General features: G+C 43.7%; 1 protein-coding gene across 7 annotated transcripts; it reads left to right on the top strand.

Annotated features, from left to right (window-relative positions):
• The first annotated feature begins 156 nt into the window (after positions 1 to 156).
• On the top strand, positions 157 to 23,779 carry LOC114774600 (putative tyrosine-protein phosphatase auxilin). Of its 7 annotated transcripts, none has more exons than XM_028966396.1 (20): positions 157 to 333; positions 3,088 to 3,199; positions 7,897 to 8,032; positions 14,618 to 14,667; positions 14,886 to 15,034; positions 15,642 to 15,764; positions 16,133 to 16,266; positions 16,749 to 16,943; positions 17,235 to 17,352; positions 17,461 to 17,540; positions 17,624 to 17,817; positions 18,077 to 18,103; positions 18,865 to 19,272; positions 19,429 to 19,584; positions 19,784 to 19,879; positions 20,363 to 20,500; positions 20,620 to 20,922; positions 21,017 to 21,165; positions 21,394 to 21,570; positions 21,753 to 23,779. In XM_028966396.1, exons 2-20 carry the CDS (start codon positions 3,187 to 3,189, stop codon positions 21,852 to 21,854), a joined length of 2,748 nt encoding a protein of 915 aa, XP_028822229.1. In that variant the 5' UTR covers positions 157 to 333; positions 3,088 to 3,186; the 3' UTR covers positions 21,855 to 23,779. The 7 variants fall into 7 exon arrangements, with proteins under 7 accessions (XP_028822229.1, XP_028822230.1, XP_028822231.1 ...); XM_028966397.1 differs by having other exon boundaries at positions 157 to 378; XM_028966398.1 differs by lacking the exon at positions 157 to 333 and adding an exon at positions 457 to 662.
• Positions 23,780 to 24,142: the final 363 nt, after the last annotated feature.

The following is a 24,142-nucleotide window of genomic DNA, read 5'->3' as shown; positions in this document are numbered from 1 at the left end:
TTGATCGCCGGCGAAGCGACGCGGGGTCACGCGCGCGCGCGCACCGGAGGGCGGGTGGCCTGGCCGCGCGCGTCCCGTTCAGTCCGCCTGGATCCTCGCCGCGGTTTGTGCGACGTCAGCGTTTTCCGTGAAGGCGTCGGGACGTGGGGGGGGGGGGGAAGCAGAGAGACGCGCGCAGCTTCCGCGGATCGACGGCGATGCCGCGTCCGTCCCTCTCCATCCAATTGCGTCCCGTCCTCGGCCGGCGGGCTGCCGGTGGCGCGCCAGTGAGGAGCATCGCGCGGAGGGCGTGATGGTGTGACCTTTGACTGGGCAGCGAATGACAAATCAAAGGTCAGCATTTGCAGAGCCGCGCGCCGGGGAGAATGAGAGCGGAAGGTAACACTCCTCCATTCCACTTTAGCCTCCAGACTCCAGGTACGGCGACCGTCCTGCCGCGGAGACGTCAGCTGTTACGTAACGGGCGCCGCATCCCGCGAAGGGCAGGCTGGGCCGGCATGATGGGGAGGTCTTCGGATGATAATATAGTGTAGGGGGTGGGGGGGGTTCCCCTCTTTGTGTGAAAACGCGCATCCTGTTTTAAATCGCCGTGCGCCTCGTCCGTGTTAGCGCTCGGGATGCAGTGACGTCACAGGGACGCTCAGCCGGATCCATCACGTGAGGTGCGTGTTTCTTTTTTTAAAAAAAACGACAACAACCAGAAAACAACGCGGGATTAAAACAACGCTGGATTAAAACGCGGCGAAATCAACGTCGGGGTTTAGGGGGGAGAAGCGAGCGCACTGCGTACCGAACACGGGCGCAGACCACCGCCAGTGGTCGGGGGGATGGGGGTGGGGGAAATATCTCAGATGATACATGATGGTGATGATGATGATTTATGCTGGTGAAAAGCATCGCTGCTGGTAAATCTTGTTTTTTTTTGACGCTATGATTGGTCAACACCAAGATGTTGTGTGGATGATGCACGAATCATGCCAGAGACTAGAGAATGGGCAGGAATGGGTGGAGAAATATGTAAAAAAAAAAATTGCATTATATCCAACGCCCTGGTAAATGGTGAGCTACACTGTAAATGTAAATGTGAGTTTTCTGCATATGTCCATACGCCAGAGATTTAGCTGGAAGAATTATATGCAGTCCCTCCATTGGCAGCAGTCTAGAGCACCAGGAATTGAAGAATTGCTATTTATTAGTTATTGTTGTTCCATGGGTCTTGCACACACTTTTTTTTTATTTTACTACACACCGGTGCAACAACAGTTCTGCACAATTTGATAATAGATGATTAGAGGAGAGGGTCTGAACGAAATTCATTGACGGCTATGTGAGCCTACACTCACCCCTCCTCCATCACTGTCACCGAGGGGTTTGACGTAATTACTGTCAAACAATTCCAATCAGGATGTAAACGGGAGACAGGACAACAGAGGCAGGGACATTGTTCTTTGGAGATTTTAAGACTTTTGGCATAAAACATCTGGACAAAAGCGTTTCCAGTGTAACGGCAGATACTTTCCATCTTACTGCTGGCGAGATCAAAGCTCAAAAGATATGAGACAGTAAAGATGCCCATAAAAACACTGAAACCATGCTAACTTTAACTGGTTCCAGTTCAGCCTGTCTTTATTAGCACTTGGAGGTGTGCAAATATCTTTTACTACTAAAGAAAAAAAAGGTTTTACATCTTCAGGCCGTTGCAGCTCAGCCGAAATAATAATAATAATAAAAAAAAAAGTCACATGCCTTGGGAAGTTTTAAACTGCAGGCAACTGGCTGTCCTGCATAACCATGCCGTCGGCATTAGGCTGCGGCGTGATTGGCCATGCATAGTGCTGTGTCACCCTTCTCCGGAGGGCATTTCCTCCATGCTGAGCTTTCATTCTCTCTCCTCCTCCTCTGAAAGAGTTGCCCAGGCTGTCTCTGTCCTCTGAGAAAGCATTCAGCCGCTGTGGTTGCTAAGCGATCAGGCCACGGAAGGAAGCGCCCGGCTGGTAAATCTGCCTGCGGAAAGTCTGGAAGTGGAGCGCTTCCAGTGACAAAGAATTGCGTGCTGCATCACAGTGAGGGCCGAGAAAGCCCCAGCAAGTGCGCCTCTGCAATCCTTCCTCCCCATCACTCACACACAAACAGACATACCCCCTGGAAAACAATACAGATTGTGTTCATCAGGAAACAACAGGCCTTTGTCATTCCGTATTAGTGCCTAAAAACAATACTTTTCATCATGTACAAAAACATGGCCTGTAAGATTTGTAGCTCGGCTATAATTGCAGGAAGGCTTGTGTTGTAGGTGGCAAGAATGTTTCATTGTAATGCAAAACCCCGGAATTTTATCGTGTTCTTTAACCAGCTCTTGAACAAACTGCTCAGCTGTTTTTATGGGTGAGAGAGGGAAAAAAAATCAGGCAGTCCTTGGTCTGCTATAGCCTCCATTGTCCTGTCGGGATTGGCGCTGAAGGACCCGTACCTCTGCGCAGACTGGCGGCGTCGCGTGTCCGTGCGGCGCAGGGTTGCCAGGGCCGCCGTTTTCCCACCCTTTTTATACTAATGCACATTTTGAAATATAGTGCTAATGATAATAATAATAATATGTTCAGTCCTACCCTAGCACTTATTGGTCTCCTCTAATCCCATCTCTATCTTGGGTAAAATATTGGATAAATTATACTAAGGCGTGTCAAAAAAGTATCAGAAACGCTAAAGCACATTTGGGATGGACACGTGCCTGCATACATTTGAACCTGGCTATACCTTTTTTTTTTTTGCATCGGTTTGCATCCTTTTCGGACCGGTTTTCGCTCTACCCGCGGAGTGATTTTGTCGCGCAGACCTGGCAACACTGGCGCCGCGTAGTAAATGCGGCTCCTGATGAACAAGCCTCCCTCCCCGGCGGACACAGGCGAAGCCCAGCTCCGTACCCAGCCGGCACCCGTGTTCCTTTACGTGATTTCCCGACACATATACAGCAGTAATATAAAAAAAAATACATACATTTGTTTTTTTTTTTCTATTGGGAGAGAGCTGATGAGCCTGCTAAGTGGCTACAAGAAGAAGAGCAGTTATGATGGATATGAATCTTTGCAGCTGGTCGACAGCAGCGGTGACTTGAATAACGGGGGGAGAGGCGGCGGATCGGCCCTCGGCTCCAGATCAGGACCAGCGCGGCCGGACCAGTACAGCACCATGGACAGCGCAGGTAAGAGGAGCGCGCCGGCCGCCGGGCCTGCGCGTCGCCGTGCGGGCTCGCCGCAGCGTCTGGGTCCGGGATGCCGTGACAGCGCAGGTTGTCGTATCAGTGCCACGTTCTGTTCCTGGAAAGACAGACGCGTGATCTTGCAGTGCGAGACTCTGCCTGTTTATTAAAAAAAAAGAGAGAGATGATTGGCATCTCTGCAGTAGGAGGACAGGACGCTGCCATCGTTTGCCCCTGTAAAGTTCCTGTGAAGGGCAGCTGGTGTCTTATTTATCCATAATCCATTTTTTGATTTGGAGCAGCATCGTCTGGCTGACATTCGCACAGGTAATGCACTTGCCGATGGCTGTCATCTACACTGAAAGACTGTGGCTGTGGACACAGTCAGTCAGGCCTGATGTCCATTCGTTTGCATCTTTTGATGTCCATTCGTTTGCATCTCCCATGAAGGGGGAGATCAATGGGATGTGAACGGAACTGGCGCCACACTTTCATGGCTTTTCACCTCCTGCTACAAAACAAATGACTAATTGTCTTGCCTTACAGTCTTTTGTAAACCTTTTAAAAAATAATGCTGCATGCTGCAACAACTGCTTTCCCCAGGAATAGGGGACAAGGGGTGGTGCCCCATGTACACATCCCGTTACTTATTCCCATTACAGGTAAAAAAACAAACACTGAAATGCCATACATGTTCATGCACTCCTCAAATATTCAAGAGATAATATAAACAAATTAAATAATAAAAAAAGTTCACTAAAGATTTAAAACATTTGCTTTCAAATTCAAGAGAAGGCATGCATCCTAAAAGTTCACAGTTAATAGGAAAATGGCAAATGCGACTCTTGTGAATGAAATAATCATACTAATAATGATTCAGTCCAACACATTCAATAATAGTTGTGGTCATTGAATGTTGTTTGCAGAAACCATGATAAATTAAAGAACACCAGTAGTGTCTCCCTGTGATCTAAGACTTCACAGGGTTTGACTCATAGGTCACATGATCGTGAGGTCACATGATCCAAACAATGATTCAAAGCAACAGGAGTAAATGAACAACAGTGTGGCTCCAACAAAAGAAATTTTGTACTGCAGGAAGGCTGAGTCAGAGTCTCCACCTCAAAGCAAACTGCACGTGTACCTATCTAATTTCTTCAATAAATTGAAGATGAAAGGGATTCAGGCCTAAGTCCAGATTCCGGGCAGCTTTTCTGATTTTTCAAACATCGCGGTTAAACTGCAGAAGGTGCACTTGCCGAAAAATGTGCAAAGTGCTCGGTGCTGTGCCTTGTTGCAAAGTAAGACAAATGCTGCTTGCGCACAATCTATTATTCAAGAGCCAAGTCTGGGTCCTGTGACATGATACACACATGCACACACACCCACACACACACACACAGACCCACAGTGAGAAAGGGACAGAAGGGCCATGGCACATGTGTGAAGATGTGCTCCATAGACCCAGGCCTCGTGTTCAGATGCTCATGGATGGGAGGAGTAGAGCAGATGAGGTTTGAAACACTTTATACCTGACGGTATTGGTGTGTTGGTGCACATTGTGTGGGGGTGGTTGTCTTTGGAGCTCAGACACACACACACACACACACATTCAAATTCACGGACACACTCATGCACAAAAGCAGGCGTCAGGGGTGCGGCCAGATCGGGTTGGTCTGAGGATAAAAGGGATTGTGGGGTAGGTTCAGAGACACTGAACTCTGAGAGGTCTGAGTGGAGGAGGCTTTGATGCCCCTTTGGATTTGCCCTCTCCTACAGGAAGTCCCTTATGCCCAGTTCTACAGGAAGCCTTCTGTGCCATTGTGCCCAGTCCAAAAGGCCCACCCAGCCAGATTAAACTGGAGCACTGCTATTGACAAGCGGTGTGAAGAGCTGTTAATAGGCAGACACAGACAAACCCAAATCTTCGGTTAAATTATCCACTTAAAGGAATGGCCTGGTGAAAAATTTACAATATTATTTTGCAGCTTATCAGGTTTTTGGGAGAAAACGCAACTACCAGTTGATCCCAGGGGGGTGAATTGACCATAACATAAATCCACCTAACTCAGGTTTTGTGCGGGCTTTCATTAGATGGTCCAGATGTCAGTGCTGATATGCATCTGTAGCAGAGGGACTCTCAGCCAGCAGCGCCTGTCCTAATGACTGCAGTTCTGTTGATGGGTGGGGGCTTTATGTGGGTGACGTGTGTGCCTTTATTTCTGTTTGCCAGCAGGTCTGTAATGCTGACCAGACACTAGATCATTGTGGAGCATTTAAAATTGGGACAGGGCGCTAGGTGTATTTTCATCATTATTGTTGGTGTTGTTGTTATTATGTTGCTCTTATTTGATGCTGTTTTTTAACGATACAGCAGAGAAAGATAAGAGAAAAGGTAACACACTTCCACACACAAACCCGATCTAGAGTAGAATCACAGTGGACAGATGAGGATACAGCAAGGATGCATTTAAATACTGAGAAAGACACTTAATGTCAGGATTGCCTGCAGCTGGGCTCCACACCTGACTCCAATCCTGACGGATGTTTCCGCCCCTTCTAGGTCTCCGGCATTTTCGTGAACTTCAGTTGGTAACAGTGTTTGTAATTGGAGTTCTGGCAATCGCCACACGCCTACGGGTTGTTTATGTTCGTAATTTAAGTTAAATAGTTTTCGGCCACCGCGCCATTGTTTGTTTGTATTTCTTTATTGTTTGTTATAATAAAACCCCATTCTCAGAATGTCCGACTCTGCGCTTCCTTCCCCCGTAAGTCCGTAGTCGTGACACTTAACCCTAAGTGTCTCCAGGGCGGGACTGTCCCTGTGACTACTGATTGTAAGTCGTTCTGGATAAGGGCGTCTGATAAATGCTGTAAAATGCAAATGTAAGGGAAGCAAGGTTGTCACGATGGCTGGACATGGCGTGGAAGAAGGACGCATACGCACAATGTCACGAAACAGAGGTTTAATACATTGTAGACAGGACAAGGGAAACATCACCAAACAATGACCCGACGGCGAACAGACACAAACAGGGCAGCTTTATACAATCATACACAGGTAAACACAATCAGGGGACATAATAACACAGGACCAACATGAAACTCCGGTCTGAACTGCCGGACCGGATCATGACAAAGGTGAAAAAAACAAGGCAAAGACATGAAGTGCTCAGGTGAATTCCCTTCAGATGCAGAAGTGTAGATAGATTGGTAATATAGAAAGAATATATACAATGTCGACTGGCATAGGATCTGGAAATAACAGCCCATAAAACAAAATACTATCAACATTTTTGGATGTGACACTATCATATTTTTGTGACAGTATCATATTTTTGAGGAAGCACAATTTTGCAGGGAAAACATGAAATCAAAACTCAACCAATACCAACCAGCAAGTAGCACAAAGCACAACACGCACAGCACGAAGAGGCAGGCAAAGGAAGAGGTAAGACCAGACGGGGTGGGGCAGATTACTTTATTACACTGGACTCTTTGAAATCATCTGATCATAATCCGAGGAGTACGAGTTCTCTTGCAGGGATTAATTTCTCTGATCCAATTGAAACTGAAATTTGGATGAGCCATGCGCCATCACCCACCTCTCTCCCTGCAAATGCCTCATTCTGAGACCCCTCTGGTCCCTGTGGCCCGAACCAAGGCCAGAGAGGCAGGGCATGACTGGCATGTTAAAGATTCCAATCACTGGCGTCGTCCAAATTCTCAAGATGCCCTGTCCCCGTGACTTCCTCTTCTTGGAGAGCGGTGGCCTTACATGGCTGTTAAGCCCCTTTTATTAGGCCTCAACCATATTGCATCTCTGTTCTCTTGTCATTCAGAGTGGATGCGGGAAAGGCGGACAGAAGGAGATGTCGTTGTCGATGTTTGCTTCTTTTAAAAAAGGCAGATTAGTCTCTATAGGAGAGCTCCACTTTTTATGTCATTAAATTTACAGCGTGAAGAGTTGGCACCATGTTATTTGGGCTATGGTCACTTTCCATTAACTGGATGTTGAATAAAATTTTTAATAAGATTACTACTGGTGTGTAAGTATATCGCATCCCTACACATTTGTGAATGTTTAGGTACCTAAAACTGTGCTTGTGATCTGTGCTTGTGATCAAATGTTGCTAAAGGCTCAGAGTTTCATTGGTAGGAGCTGTGTTGTGCTGCTTCAAACAAATGGCAAAACATGAAAATGTAATTTCACAAGAGAAGCGAAAGTGAAATGTGTACTGACTCGAGCTGAATGTACTGAGAGCTGACGCTCCCGCCAGAAAGCCCAGTCGGTTCAGTGGCAGCTTGGCATTCCCAGCTACTGTAGCGTATAGATTGCAGAACTCCCAACTCTACGGAGAGTGGATGCTATGTGTTTCTGGTACTTCGGGCTGAATAGCTTGTAGTTTTTTTACAACACACAGATATATTGGGATGTGTGAAATGATTTTTCTTGCTAAATGTCTCTCTCATTCAGACACACACACACACACACACACACACACACCAGTGAATACTGTAGCAAATGTAGATACATTCCATCCCAAAACTCCCAACTACTTACAACTTGCCATCAGGTCAAGGGTCACATTTTTCATGCTTTATGGCAGCTGTTAATGATTTGTGAGTGTACCAATGTGTGTGTGTGTGTGTGTGTGTATGAGAGGTTTATTTTTAATACAAAGGTGCCTGGTTTGCAGATATGGAGGGCAGCTATGGAGGGGGGCTACTGGACATGGTGAAGGGAGGAGCCGGAAAGTTCTTCAGTAACTTCAAGGACAACCTGAAGGACACCATCAAGGACACGTCCACCAAAGTCATGCACCAGGTGGCCACGTAAGTGATGGCATTTGCTCTCAACTGCATGGTACTGTGGAGTTAGTCATGCATAATTCTTAAATTCTGCATTTGCTGTAATATATAATATAATAACATATTCGAGGAAATTTAAACTGTTGTAATATTGTGACTTGATATAACAGTGAAACGTGAACATTGTTGAAGTAATCCTGTAGTTTGCGATCTCAGCATATGTGTGGTTGGCTGTATATTGAATACGTTGTACAGTTCTTTGTGAAAAGAAAGTGAAAGCTTGGCGCAGGATTGGAGAAAGGAGGTGGGAGGCGAGACAGAAAGAGCTGTGGGAGGGTAAGGTGGTGGGATCTGGCACCACTGGGCTCTGTGTACTGGCCACAAAGAGCCCTCTGTTAGCACCACATTTACTATGTTTGTGTGTCAGGAGACTCTCTCTATGACACACACACACACACACACAGATAAAAAAAATTCTCCTCCTCTCCCTCATCTTTACCCCTTTCGCTGGTATGCTTGTGCATATCTGTCAGTCAGATGATTCAGACTTTCAGTAATCAAATCATCTCTGATTGGCTCCCTATTTGCATTTGTCGGCACATTCCCTCTCCTCTCCTCCCCTCTCCTCTACTCTCTTCTCTTCGCCTCTCCTTTCCACAGTCATGGATTATTCATAACAGCTGTGGTTGCCAAATACCCACCTAAGCAGAGACAGTGTGGGGTTTAATTTCATAGCATGAGTGTAGTGCAGCACAAGCACTACAATGCTACTTCCTGTTTCTTATGCAGGCACGTCTACAACATTTTGATGTCTGATCCACTGTAGGCGCGAGTTGCAGTGTTCGTTTTCCGTCACGCTATTTGTGTTGTCGTTGCTAAGTGTGTGAAACGTGCAGCCGCTCAGCTGGCCGAGAGGAAGGAAGGGCCTCGGTGCTGCGTAGGCGCTTCTTGACTGGCAGGCGTTTGGGCCCGATGGAGGGAGGCGAGAACCGGGCAAAGGGTCGGGGATCAATAAACAGTCAACAGTCAAAAAGGCGGTATGGTGAACCAGAAGACCCAGGTTCAAATCCCACTTACTACCACTGTGTCCCTGAGCAAGACACTTAACCTTAAGTTGCTCCAGGGGGGACTGTCCCTGTAACTACTGATTGTAAGTCGCTCTGGATAAGGGCGTCTGATAAATGCTGTAAATGTGATCTTCAAAGAGCGGTCAGCACCCGAGATGGCCCGGTTTTTAGGTGGCGGAACGGTGGCCGTGACAATTTATCAAAAAGACAAAACTCATCCATGAAACATGTGTGCACATGGAGCTGCAGTTTGAGGTTTCTGTCTGGGGACTGGGTGTCCTTGGCTGATTCTCCACAGCATTCATCTTGCCTCTGAATAACCTCATGCTAAGAAGTGCTAGATTGGGGCTGCTGTGTAGTGCGAGGCTCATCGGAGACGTCCACATGAAGGTGAAGGTGGAGCAGATGCACAAAAACATTCTGAGAAGATCAGATGATAACAAAAAGCAATGTAGTTCTGGGTGGTAGAAATTGGGAATCCACTTGTATAGACAAAACAGAGTTTATCTGCATGAGCTGCTCTTTCACTTCTCTTACATCATGCTCCTGGCCTGTACCCTGTACCTTCCCTGCTGTTTCCAATATATATATATATATATATATATATATATATATACATTCATTTATTTCTTATGTAACCCAAAATCACATACATTTTGTCTTAATGGGCTTTGACAAACCCTACAGTTAACACCCCAACACTTGACTGTTTTGCACGCAAGGAAAACCTCTAGGAGAGAGAAAAATAGAAAGGAAGAAACCTTGGGAAGAGTGAGCCTGCAACTGGTGTCAGTGCAGGGTTGGTGATGGTCTGTCCAAGAAGAGAAAAAGTCCTACAGTTGTAGAGGTATAGAGCACCTGTCCATGTCTTTCTGGAGGTGCTGGACAGCACAGAGTAGTTCTTTAGTTCAGTGTCATGGTGTACATTGTGTGTACATTATGATGCTCGATTTGAAGATCCCTGAAGCTTTAGCTGTTAAGGTGGTGGTTGCTGTGGTGGTGACACTCTGGTACATTTCATGCAAAGTCGTCGTTTAGCAGTTGCCAGGAACCAGGATTTATCTGGTGGACTTTTCACTGGAGTCTGCCGGTAGTCTGTGCGCTTGTTTCTTCAGTTGCTTTTTTGTTCAGTTTTTTGTGACTCGGGTTGATAGAAAATCTTTTGTATTTCACATGCTACTGTAATTGTGTGTGTTCGGGTCATGTGTATGTGTATGTACAGGGGGGCATTTTTAGCCTCGGGGGAAAAAATAGAGAGCGACTGTGTTCTTATCTCATTATGAGGATTGCCACCTGCGAAAGCCGACAGAGATCCTAAACCTGTTGCATAACAAATCCCAGGATTCCCTTTGGCATGTTTGCCCTACGTCGCTGTCTCAATGCAATGAGCTTCAAGAAAGTAGTTGTAGTGTAAATAATATAACAAAATCATAATTTGCACGTAAAAATTAAGCTACTGGCTAAACAGTGGTGCGGCAGTTAGCGACGTGGTCTCACACCTCCAAGGTTGTAAGTTTTATACAGGGAGTGCAGAATTATTAGGCAAGTTGTATTTTTGAGGAATAATTTTATTATTGAACAACAACCATGTTCTCAATGAACCCAAACCCATTAATATCAAAGCTGAATGCTTTTGGAAGTAGTTTTTAGTTTTTTTTATTTTTCTCTATTTTAGGGGGATATCTGTGTGTGCAGGTGACTATTACTGTGCATAATTATTAGGCAACTTAACAAAAAACAAATATATACCCATTTCAATTATTTAATTTTACCAGTGAAACCAATATAACATCTCCACATTCACAAATATACATTTCTGACATTCAAAAACAAAACAAAAACAAATCAGCAACCAATATAGCCACCTTTCTTTGCAAGGACACTCAAAAGCCTGCCATCCATGGATTCTGTCAGTGTTTTGATCTGTTCACCATTAACATTGCGTGCAGCAGCAACCACAGCCTCCCAGACACTGTTCAGAGAGGTGTACTGTTTTCCCTCCTTGTAAATCTCACATTTGATGATGGACCACAGGTTCTCAATGGGGTTCAGATCAGGTGAACAAGGAGGCCATGTCATTAGTTTTTCTTCTTTTATACCCTTTCTTGCCAGCCACGCTGTGGAGTACTTGGACGCGTGTAATGGAGCATTGTCCTGCATGAAAATCATGTTTTTCTTGAAGGATGCAGACTTCTTCCTGTACCACTGCTTGAAGAAGGTGTCTTCCAGAAACTGGCAGTAGGACTGGGAGTTGAGCTTGACTCCATCCTCAACCCGAAAAGGCCCCACAAGCTCATCTTTGATGATACCAGCCCAAACCAGTACTCCACCTCCACCTTGCTGGCATCTGAGTCGGACTGGAGCTCTCTGCCCTTTACCAATCCAGCCAAGGGCCCATCCATCTGGCCCATCAAGACTCACTCTCATTTCATCAGTCCATAAAACCTTAGAAAAATCAGTCTTGAGTTATTTCTTGTCCCAGTCTTGACGTTTCAGCTTGTGTGTCTTGTTCAGTGGTGGTCGTCTTTCAGCCTTTCTTACCTTGGCCATGTCTCTGAGTATTGCACACCTTGTGCTTTTGGGCATTCCAGTGATGTTGCAGCTCTGAAATATGGCCAAACTGGTGGCAAGTGGCATCTTGGCAGCTGCACGCTTGACTTTCCTCAGTTCATGGGCAGTTATTTTGCGCCTTGGTTTTTCTACACGCTTCTTGCAACCCTGTTGACTATTTTGAATGAAACGCTTGATTGTTCGATGATCACGCTTCAGAAGCTTTGCAGTTTTAAAAGTGCTGCATCCCTCTGCAAGATATCTCACTATTTTTGACTTTTCTGAGCCTGTCAAGTCCTTCTTTTGACCCATTTTGCCAAAGGAAAGGAAGTTGCCTAATAATTATGCACACCTGATATAGGGTGTTGATGTCATTAGACCACACCCCTTCTCATTACAGAGATGCACATCACCTAATATGCTTAATTGGTAGTAGGCTTTTGAACCTATACAGCTTGGAGTAAGACAACATACATGAAGAGGATGATGTGGACAAAATACTCATTTGCCTAATAATTCTGCACTCCCTGTATTGTGTGCGTGGGGTTTGCACGCTCTTCCCAAGGTTCTCCAGCTTCCTCCCACCCTAATCCTTACCCTAACCCTAACCCAAACGAGAGGTGTGAACCTTCACTGGTCTCACGATTCGATTCGATTACGATTATCAGTGCCTCTATATCGATGCATCGTGATGCATCCCAGACATTTTCTACATGGTCACATGATGTTAAGGTTTCGTTCGCCTGTGTGGATGCTCTGATTTGCTCCAGAGCAGAAAAACTTGTTACGTCCGCACTCACCTTGTAACAGTTGTATATACTGGTAGTTCTCCTTTAAATGCACATGGCACTATGTTGTGGGCGGAGTTAATCATCTGCCCCGGTCCTGATGCAGATCAACATCTCCACCAAGCAGAGGAACCGAGCAGACTGGTCCAAGCTCTGTGGTCCTTGTCCCTGTGGTCCTTGTATTATTTCATTTTGTATTACATGAAAGCAGTAATATTTGGTATGTGTAATGTCCAAATTATTCTGACACCTTAGTTCCAAATAGTATTCATTACAGAATTTTTTTTTTTTTAATTCAACTGAATGCTCAGCGCACAAAAAATATGCGTGTTTTTTTGTAAATCCCGGTACGATGATATTGTTGTGTTGTAGATCTCAGAGACACTCAGAGAAAGATCAACTTTTCCTCCATTCACGCTTCATGTGTCTGTTTTGAAGTGGCGGAAAGAAGACACCCCCGCTTGGATTCTATTGGTCGCCCGCAAAAATACGTCATGGTCGCCATGCCACGCAGCGTAAAACTTCGACACGGAACGGCACTGTATTCTGTAGAACAGGCCGCCACAGTCACTACCTGCACTACATTTTAACGAGATTCACCAACAGAAAATCACCAAGCAACATCATTATGATAATCGATTATGGTCTGCACTGCATCGATGCAATATCATCCACATCAGCATCGCGATGCATCGATCATATGATTAATTTGAACACCCCTAACCCAAACCCACAGGCTTGAACACTAGGTGTATTGGTGACTGAATTCACCTTTGGTGTGTGAGTGTGAATGGTGTGTGTATGTACTTGTGGGGCAGGTGAGCCCCTGCGCTGTTCCCAGTGTTCCGGGATGGGCTCTGGCAGCCGCCACACTGAGTAGTTCTAAGTGGTTATGGGAAGTGTGTGAGTGATTGAGTGGGCTGCTGTCTGCCCTAATTTGCTGTATACTCTGTACCTGGAAAGTATTCACGGCACATCACTTTTTTTTCACATTTTGTTATGTTACAGCTTTATTACAAAATGGATGCAATTTCTTTATTTAATTTTTTTCCCCCTCTGAATTCTGCACACAACACCCCAACATGAAAAAAGTATACTTTGAGGTGAAATCACCTTCAAAACACTGTCATGAAAGTAGTTATAAAAATACATAAAAAAAATTGTTGTGTCCGAGGGGGGAAACGATGAAAATTCTATATTTTATTGCACAGTGATACAAAACTGAAAAGCGCAGGGATCTCAGAGGGGGGATCTTCTCAGTTCGGGATGTCATCCAGGCACTCTGCCAGATACAGCATCCTGCGATCACACGCCCTCCAAGTATTCCACCTTGGATCAGCGAAGTAGTCACCAGAGGTCCTCGTGGCAATACACAATCCTGTTTGGCACAATAACAGTCACTTGACACAGACAATAAACTTCAGCACATATAAGCGTGGGGACACGCAGGACAAGGGAAAACCTCGGATAGTTCTGTAGATCACAAAGGGCTTTTATAGAGGAGGGGATGAGACGAACCAAGCTGCACCAGATGCTTGTTACACCTGGGAGGATCCCTATTCATGCCGAAGGGAACGTGATGAAGAACCCTCACACCGGAAGTGCCAGAGAGGTGCACATTACAGGATTGGGACTTACCCAGGAACCCGCGACTACGGGCGACACAGACAATGTCCCTAATACTCAGGGAAGGGATGTACTTGGGGACTGAGCCGGCGCGGACGGGACAGATATTTTATGATACAAAAATTGATTAAGGTTGTCAAAAGTCTACTTGCAACCCTAACCCTAGCCAGAAAGCAAGATCTTGAATATTAAAATGATAACTACTGTATAATTGTTTCCATTAGTCAAACGCAATGTGTCCAGTTGTAGAAGTGGGTTAAACATTTGCCTGTGACCCCTTATCCTGACAGGTTCAAACCCCACTTACTACCATTGGCATCAAATTAAATACTGTAAATGTAAATGACACACATTTATTTATTTTTGTTTATGTTTTGGGTTCAACAACAAGTTCTTTGTTAGATCAATAATGTGTGGAAAGTAAATATAAGCATGAATAAATGTATAAATAAATAATCATTTGAATTCTGAAAGAAAAACAGAATGAATTATTCTATTGAAAAGGGACAATACATTTAAGAGAGTATGTTATAATATAGGTTATATTAATATAGGTTATATTGTTTTTTTTCTTATAGGTACACTAAAGGAGAGCTGGACATTGCCTATATCACTTCACGGATCATAGGTGCCTCATTTTCTTTACCCTACTGTCATACTGACATAAAGGCCAAAGAGATGTAGAAAATGGTTGTCAGCTTTTCAGTTTCACAATGTCACCTTCTCAAATGCATGCGAACACAGACCATCCATGATCAGTTTTATAAAGCAACACGCTGAAAGGCAGTTTTTTTATGACAGGCATTTTACATAGGTGTTATCAATAATAAAGTATGTTTTCACCAGTGATGTCATATCCTTCATCTGCCGTTGAGATGGGCTACACGAACCATGTGGAGGACATGCGCTCCTTCCTGGATTCCCGCCATGCTGACCATTACACCGTTTTCAACCTGTCCCAGAGGAACTACCGCGGCGCCAAGTTCTCTAACAGGGTGAGAGACCTGCTTCTCTGTATCTGGCATATATTATAGATATATTAAAATATTATATTATTATATTATTATGGAACCTGTAGATGGGGTTTCACAATTTTCCCAATGCCCCTATAATGTATGGCATTGTGAGTCATTGTGTTTGTCAAATTGTGAGTCATGCATTTGTAAAACCTGTCTTCTGTGGCAATAGCTATCAGGTTGTGACATATTCAGAAGATCGGGACATAGGGAAAAAACGTCATCCTCCTATGGGGTGCCTTTCCATTTTTGGTCATCTTACTCATACATCTGATGTTGGTGTTTTAGGAAGTTTTTCATCAATGACACCCATCTTATGAAACTCATAATGAACCTTATAACAGAAAGTAATATACATTAGAATTATATACAATTAAATATACATTTCCACAACGTACAGTTTGTTGACCGGTAGAGAAGAATAACAGGGAACATTTGTCCACATTTATTCATTCCTGTTATTGTGCCTCTGACCAATACACTGAGACTAATGTATTAGATGCTTGGACGGACCAAATCAACCATCGTTTTTGTGTGTGTGTGCGTTTTGTGTAACCACTTTTTTTTCTTCTGTCCTCTCTTAAAGGTATCCGAATGCAACTGGCCCTCAAAGCAGGCTCCCAGTCTTCACAACCTGTTTGCTGTGTGCAAAAACATGCACAACTGGCTCAAACAGAACCCCAAGAATGTGTGTGTCATCACCTGCTCGGTAAGAGACTCCATACACAAGCTCCACTTTTATTCTTTTAATTAGTTAACAAATTTAAGTTGCAGCAAATCGACAGAACAACACTGTCGAATGTTCTTGCAAATACCATGACAGACTCAGATTGTGTGCTGTTGTGACCAGCGGTCTTCTTTCTGTTCTAGGTAGTGGTCTATACATAGAGTGGTGTAATATTTAGCAAGTCTCTAAATAGCATTTATAATTCTGGTGATTGTGTTTTTTTTTTGTTTTTTTTAACATGCTCAAAATATTATCTTATATATGGACCCTTTCTTTTCCACAGGAATCACGGTCATATGGATAGCAATCTTCAGTAATTGCACTTTTGATTTCATGTCCTTTTCATCCAGGATGGCAGAGCTCCGTCGGGCATCCTGGTCTGTGCCATGTTCTGTTTCTGTCATCTCTTCGCCAACCCAGTACCCGCCATGCAGCTGCTCAGCGCCAAGAGACCCGGCTCTGGTCTGTGGCCTTCACACAGGAGGTAGAGTGACTACTAGAGTTATACTAAATAAGTCAAGGTGACATAGCAGTGTAGGGATGTGACAGTGGAAGATTGTGAAGAATGACTGTGAGACCTATGAACCAGGAGACCACAAAGTCTCAGGTTCAAACCCCACTTACTACCATTGTGTCCCAGATCAAGACACTTAACTCTTGAGTGTCTCGGAGGGAACTGTCCCTGTAACTTCTGATTGTAAGTCGCTCTACACAAGGGCATCTGATAAATGCTGTAAATGTAACTGTTATGTAATAGATGGTTGTCTACACTGAAAAAAGTGGACACTGGATGAGTGAACTGGATAAACTGAAGTAATATGTCACACTTAATAATTTAGCATTGACGTAATTCAGTGTACAAAAATGCATCATTTAAAACATATCTAAGTGGCACAGGTGGAATCTACTTTGTAACAAAAAGGTCTAATTTGTGTTAATGTCTCTCTGGCCCTTGTCTGTGCTCAGGTACATTGGCTACGTTTGCAGCATGGTTTCAGAGAAGCCGACCCTCCCTCACTTCAAACCACTGATCATCAAAGCGGTCACCGTGAGTCCAGTGCCCTGCTTCAACAAGCAGCGTAGTGGCTGCCGCCCCTTCTGTGACATCCTCATTGGTGAAACCAAGATCTTCTCCACAGCGCAGGAGTATGAGAGGATGAGGTAGGGGTCTGTTTACCAGAAAACATACCACACATAGTACACTCAGGGTCTAAAGGGGTATTTACAATAAAATCAGACACAGTAATGAGCTTTAGGTATGTTTAAATTGAGTTATCATCAATTTCTGTAAGCCTCTTGTGTTTATTCTAAAACACCATGCTTCCAAATGTTTTTTTGGTTTATTCACATTATGGCAATCAATGCTAAATATTAGGTGTGACAGAATCGTTCATTTTTTTCAGGTTTAATGAATGAACTGAAGTTAAATGATTAGGAATATTATTTTATTAGAGAATACAGGGTACATGATGGCAAGGTGGTCTTTCCACTTGGGGTGAGTGTCCATGGTGATGTGGTGATCTCCATCTATCACATGAGATCTACCATCGGTGGCAGACTGCAGGCAAAGGTAATAATGGCACACCAGTGTTATACACTGTCAGATGTTTCTTAACTTATTCTGAGTGTTCATGGTGTTACTTTTATGCAATTACTGTGAACAATTCACCCTGTTTAGGTTACCAACACACAGATATTCCAGATTCAGTTTCACACCGGCTTCATTGCTCCTGGTACAACATTCCTGAAGTTCTTGAAGTAAGAAATTCTTGTTGCATGTCTGTGCCTTGCTACGGTGTTTATAATAACTGCATAACTCTAATAACCATGGGTGTGTGTAGGCCAGAGCTGGATGCATGTGATTCTCCAGAGAAGTACCCTCAGCTCTTTCAAGTGCTGCTGGACATGGAGGTGGAAAGCACTGAGAAGCAGAAGGACCTGACTCCGCCATGGGAACAGTTCCCCACCAAAGATCTGAGCCCCAATGTGCTTTTCTCCTCCCACCAGGAGCACCAGGAAGCCCTGGCTATAGCAGGTGATGAGATTTGATAGCTGTTTACACAGTCAACAGTTGTTGCTATAATTATATTGTCATTATACTTGAACCATAGTATATTATAAAATGGATATAAAATGATCCATTAGCTTAATGAAGGAAATATTTTTTTGTCATTATTCATGTCACCAGGGAACGAAACCCATTACCCTTCCTCACCCAGTTACTGTAGAGTGTCCATATGCACCATTAGACTGATTACATCTGCTAAATGTTTTTTTCATTCTCACCTAATAAGATGAAATGGAGGGCTTGGACTTGGAAGGTAAGATTCCGACTGTAGACAAACATAGAGTAGGCATTATAAAAGGAAGATAATTGGTTGGTGAATAATGGATGATGGAAGAACTGATACGGCGATCATCAGTCAACAGACGGGCAGAGTGGTGGATGGTGTGATGAACAAATGTAGAACAAGCTGCCAAACAATGGCAATTATATTGTGCTTGTGTTAGCTGTGGCTTCTCCCTTAGGCACAGTTTGTTTAGTGCAGTACCCCCTGCTACAGTAGACTATTCGTTTTGTGATCATACATTTCATGGAAAAATAAAAAAAACCTGATAAATAATTGGTGATTTCAGTTTTGGTGTGCCATGTCTATTTTCACACAGTAGAAAAGGGTGACAAAACCTGAGTAGAATTTATTTTTGTGAAAGATTTTGAATGCCCTTAGAAGGGAGGTTCTCAACTGAAAAGTTGAGTGAATTCTCTTGAATTCTGCTGAGAAACATTGCGTGTCTTATGCCAGTGTTCCTGATTATGACACCATCCTTATGACACAAGTGTCACAAATATGACTGGACTGTCAGTCATATGGATTCACCTAAGATGGATTTTGGACTGAAATCATAAGATGGAATGTACACTAATCAACCAATCAATTAATGTTCAAGTTAGAGTTTAATGTCGTGAAACAGTACAAGAATAGGTTTTAATTTAATTTTTCAAATTAATAGTATAGACTCACGTTGATGTACCTTTTAGTAGAGATCTTGACATGTGTGTTCTGACATGTACGTTCTGCAGATCCAAGTCGGAATCATGGTCCTGATGGTCGTTCAGGTCCACATGAAGAGAGTGAGCCATCAGATGACGAGATGCTGTCCCTCTCCAGCCAGCAGAGCAATGCCAGCAATGACAAGTCAGGAGGCGCCAATGCAGCCAATGCTCCCAAGGGCCACCCAAAACCAGATGCCCCACCTGCTGCTGCTCCTCCACCTGCGGAGGATGTGGATCTGCTGGGACTCGATGGAGGCGTGCTGGAGCCGCCCTGTGCCTCTCCACAGCCCCCCACTTCCACCACAACGGACCTGCTGGGAGATCTGTTTGGAGGCCCTCCCCGTCAGCCTACTAGCGCCCCCACTTCAGCGCAGTCCACGCCCCGCAGGACAGTTCCCTCTGCTTCACCATCGTCCTCGCCCCGGCCTGCAAACAGTGAGCACTAAATCACTCTTCGTTCTTACTTTAATAGGTCATAATAATTTCTCTGTAACAGTGAAAAGCTACAACTTCCATAATTTACATTAACAATATGCTATATATCATAGTAAATATTATTTATTCAGTTAGCTTGAATCTTTGTTTTTACAGCTTTTGACCCCTTTGGGTCTGGACCAACACCCCAGCCTCAACCCAAACCCCAGGACTTTATGGGGTCTTTCCTTGGCCCAGGTAATATGGGGCAGCCAGACCCCTTCCTGCATGCCGCACGATCGCCGTCTCCTACTATGCAGAACACGGGCTTTGGTAAGGCATGTGATGAATGCGGGATTCGGCAGTTATACCTCTGCGGCTGTGTATGAATGGCCAGTACAGATATATGGGCATGCTTTTTCCGTAGTGTTTGGTGTTCCTTTCCTAATGAATGTGAATGGTGAAAGTCCTAGGTCATAGATTATCTGGGTGAACGACTTGCTCTAGGTTGACAGTGCTGTGCATTACATAGGTCGAAATTCTCCCGTGCCACCCACCACCCCCACTGTCAACATCCAGCAGCCTAATGCCATGGGAGGATGGGACTGGAATAGACCTGCCGCACCAGGTAAGGATAAGGGGGAAGACTTATTTTGAGATTTGTTTCTCTTGTGATGTTTAGAGCAACCATGTTACATTTATTATTTACATAATTTTACAACATTTCTATTATAATGTAATGACATCATTACATACAACTGACTAACTAACCATCATACATATCTACTTGGTGTATTCTGAAGGTTTCCAATTTAAAAGACATATCATTGTCCATGTAATTTAAATTGATCACGTTGGGCTGGATCTTCTCTCACAGTTTGAGTAAGAGGATCATGTGTTAGTCAAATGTAATTACAGTTAACAGAATTGGATTTGGGACTGAAATATAACTGCCTTACAGCGACATCTAGTGGTTGAACTAATTGCGGTGATCTTTTGGATGTCACCATTTATCACTTGTCATTATCTTGGCATGCGGTACATATAAACTAAGGCATCTGTTATTGTAATGATTAGAACGGTTTTATTGATTTATTTTTACGGTGTTCAGGAGGAGGCTTTGGGATGGGCAGCAAGTCAGCCAGCACCAGTCCAACTGGATCTGTCCATAGCACTCCCACACATCAGCCCAAACCCAACACACTGGACCCATTCGCTGACCTGGGTAATCTAGGATCCAGCCTGGGAGGTGTGTAGGCAGTAAGAACTTTTTAAACCACATATTAGGTATAGGCATAAACATAATGTTCCGTTATTTCATTTTGTACAACGGACTGCTTGATTCAGAGAATTGCACTCTCCCTGCAGGTGGCTCCGGGTTCTCCAGTAAGCCCACTACACCCACAGGCACTGGGGGTGGTTTCCCACCCATGGGCTCCCCTCAGCGACCTTCGCCCCAGCACACAGCAGGCGGTGGCTGGCAGCCCAGCTCTGGCTTCCCCTCATGGCAGCCTGGAGGTGGGGGTCAGTGGCAGGGGCAGAACCAGTCTAAGACGCCAGTTTCCTCAATGCCTCACACATCTCCACAGAACCGACCAAATTACAACGTCAGCTTCTCCAATATGGGTGGGGTCTCGTCTGGAGCTGCTGGCAAACCACAAGCCAGCATGGGTCAGTAAGACTCTTGATGTTGATCATGAATAGTGAAGAAGTGATTATGAAGCATTTGCTATCTATGATTTACTCTATATTCTGTTTTTTACAGGGACCAAACCTAAGGTATCAGATGCTAACTTTGATGACCTGCTGTCTGGCCAGGCTTTCATGGGTAATAAAGACAAGAAAGGTCCAAGAACCATTGCAGAGATGAGGAAGGAGGAGATGGCCAAGGAGATGGACCCTGAGAAACTCAAGGTGAGAAGACACCAAACACTCTATTGGTTTTACCATCAGATTTCCTAAATTTGTTGTCTTATGATATATTATAAATATGTAAACACTTGGCTATTATGACTGGTCATAAAATCTGGACCTGTGACAGTCCAAATTTCATTCCAGAAACAAGTTGGTAACCAGGAGATCCCCTCACACCACATGCAAGCCCCATCTGTCAGACTTATTTCAATCTTTCTTCACCCACAGATCCTTGACTGGATTGAAGGGAAGGAGCGCAACATTCGTGCTCTGCTGTCCACCATGCACACGGTGCTCTGGGAAGGGGAAACCCGCTGGAAGCCTGTGGGCATGGCTGACCTTGTAACTCCGGAGCAGGTGAAGAAGGTCTACCGCAAGGCAGTGCTGGTGGTCCACCCAGACAAGGTGAGCAACACTTGCCTTTATGAAAGAACGACTTGAGTTAGCTAAAGGCTTGCAAAGAAAACATTCTTATCTCGGTATTACTGTAATATAACTTTTTATATATTTTATCAATGTATTTAATTTCTTTAAGTTTTTTAAAACACAATTTAATATTCTGATTACTACTTTCCTCTGATTTTAAGGCAACTGGGCAACCCTATGAACAATATGCCAAGATGATTTTTATGGAACTTAATGACGCTTGGTCAGAATTTGAGAACCAAGGACAGAAGCCACTTTACTGAAACAAAGAAGAACAGTAGAAGAAACACTCCCCTTTCATAAAAAATAAAGAGCAATCATGGTGCCCCAAAACCTCACCCTCCCTGAATCAGCGATGTGTCCCCTCTGTCCATCCTCTGTCATTATATGCAGCCATACAGAAGTTGTTTCCTTGGACTTCCACATTTCAAGTGTAGAAGACCACCATCCATGTACCTGGTGCAGCAGGGTCCAGCTGAAGTTGTGCATTTTGACTGCAAAAAGGGAAACTAAAGGTCCAGCTTGGTGAGGAGACAAGAGCACTGGCCCAAGGACATATGGAGACCACCGAACTTGCTGATGGAGTAGTACCAAGGCGGAGGGCACAGCGGCATATGGAAAATCCCGAATGTCTGTAATTTGTGGAGTACTGGTACTAGTATGCACAAGTAAAAATATGGTACTGTTTTCTATTAAGTAAGCACCTAATATACAGTATAGGTAGTTGATTAATAAAATTAAAACAAACAAAAAAAAATACAATGATATCTGTGCTGATATTCTGTGGCAAATATTAATACTAGAAGCAAATAAACTCTTTTAATAATATTTAAAATAGGATTATACTGTATATTTATATGGTACAGAATATTCTGACCAGTGTGACAGTCTTAATTGTTTGAAGTAAAAAAAAAGAAAGCACAACAAAGTGTAAAGGTCAGGATATGGAATACACATGGACATGGCAGGCTACTTTAATATCAGTGATCCACAAATGAAATCTGTATATCAGAAACAATGAAATATTGCTTATAAACATTAGCCTTTTTTAACCTACCACTGGGAACGCCACTCTCTGTCGGTAGAATGTGTTGTACTGTAATAGAAATTATGTTTACATGATATTTTGGTTACTTTTTACTTATTTTGGGTCAGGCAAATATGTATGCTTAATGCACATGTAGCAAATCCATAAACATGGCTGAAGTAGTCCTTGCTTTTAAACTAACACTGGGAACAGGACTGAATGCATAATTGTCTGGGTACTTGTTCTGGGAAGAAACAAAATTGGAGTAAGATGTCTTAACTTTGCACTGCAAACTGGTTTCAGCTCTCTTACCTGACATATCTCAAGTGTTAGAACATTAAGCCAGAACCGAACAAAAAAGCCTTTCAAAACTGTGAAGTCATGTATTAAGTATAATTTACAATTTCTCTTTTTGTTGGTATGGAAATACATTGTGTTAATCTCTGGATTCCTCACATATTAGTGCCACTTGTTTTGGGGGTAACTTTGATGTTTCCAGCTTTCCCCTCTTTTTATTATAAATACACAATCATACTAGTGTGCATGGATTTAAAATCATGTATACAGATCTGATGTACTAAACAACATATCGCTGGTTTCTGGACTAGTAAGACATGTGCTTGTCATGTGAGCAGAATATTGACCAGCCTCTCCAGATCGGCACTACGCTGGAAGCATTGATGGTTGATGAACGCCCATTTAACATTTAACAGTGCAGTCTTGCCATAACCCAGTTGGATCCTACCAGAATGGAGGTGGCGCTTAATGGCTCAGTGTTCAACGCATCATTGTGTTTCCCGTAATAAACGTCTTCATGGTTTCTGCTGGGTGTAACCCTTCCAGCGCAATGGACAAACTCTGGACAAGTTGTGGACATTAAAAAATACAAACTTGTGGCTCCATAATCTGCTGCTTCGGAATTGCCGTCAGAAGGCCCTCCTGTCTAAATCGCTCACAATGTTACAAAGCTAACCTCTGTGTAGTGGATGTGTGCCGTCATGTGAGAAAGTGGTATGATTTGGATGAAGCTACGTGTTTTGCCTGTCTGCTGTAAAAGTGTTACTGAACCGTGAATTGTGTCTGTGGTTTTCATGTTTTGTTCCCCCTTTCATCTGTACATAGGTTAAAGTGCTTTGCACAAATAAAGAGAGAAAGACGAAACAGCAGCCTTGTGTGTTTTTCCGTTGGCATTGAGGTGTAGATATTTCCTGAAATTGTCCCAGACTGGTAGTTGCCAATGGGAATTTTTTTATGTAGAGAATGGAAATGAACAATCAATCTTCCTAATTCTCATTTTTAAAAAATGAACTTGAAATACTAGAAAAGTCAGTGATGTTTCGCATTTCATTACTGATGCAACATGGCAACCCAAGACCCAAATTCCTGTTGCATGCACTGACTAGCCTATAGTTTCATAAACTCCCTGTAGTAATCATGGACACAGGTTTATTAAGACGTGTCTGTTTGCAAGGTTTTCAACAAGAAATTCTACAATTTCAGATTTTTAAAATCTGTGGACCAGAT

Source organism: Denticeps clupeoides, unplaced genomic scaffold (assembly GCF_900700375.1).
Source record: "Denticeps clupeoides unplaced genomic scaffold, fDenClu1.1, whole genome shotgun sequence".
In the NCBI taxonomy this organism is placed as follows: Eukaryota; Metazoa; Chordata; class Actinopteri; order Clupeiformes; family Denticipitidae; genus Denticeps; species Denticeps clupeoides.
This window is presented reverse-complemented; position numbering and strand designations above follow the sequence as displayed.

Bases quoted from the DNA above. Each gene is read 5' to 3' on its own strand.
- LOC114774600 (XM_028966393.1), top strand. From the start codon at position 3,028: ATGAGCCTGCTAAGTGGCTACAAGAAGAAGAGCAGTTATGATGGATAT. The intron at 15,035-15,641 runs GTGAGAGACCTG...CCTCTCTTAAAG, and splicing joins GCGCCAAGTTCTCTAACAGG to GTATCCGAATGCAACTGGCC. The intron at 18,104-18,864 runs GTAAGATTCCGA...TACGTTCTGCAG, and splicing joins GGAGGGCTTGGACTTGGAAG to ATCCAAGTCGGAATCATGGT.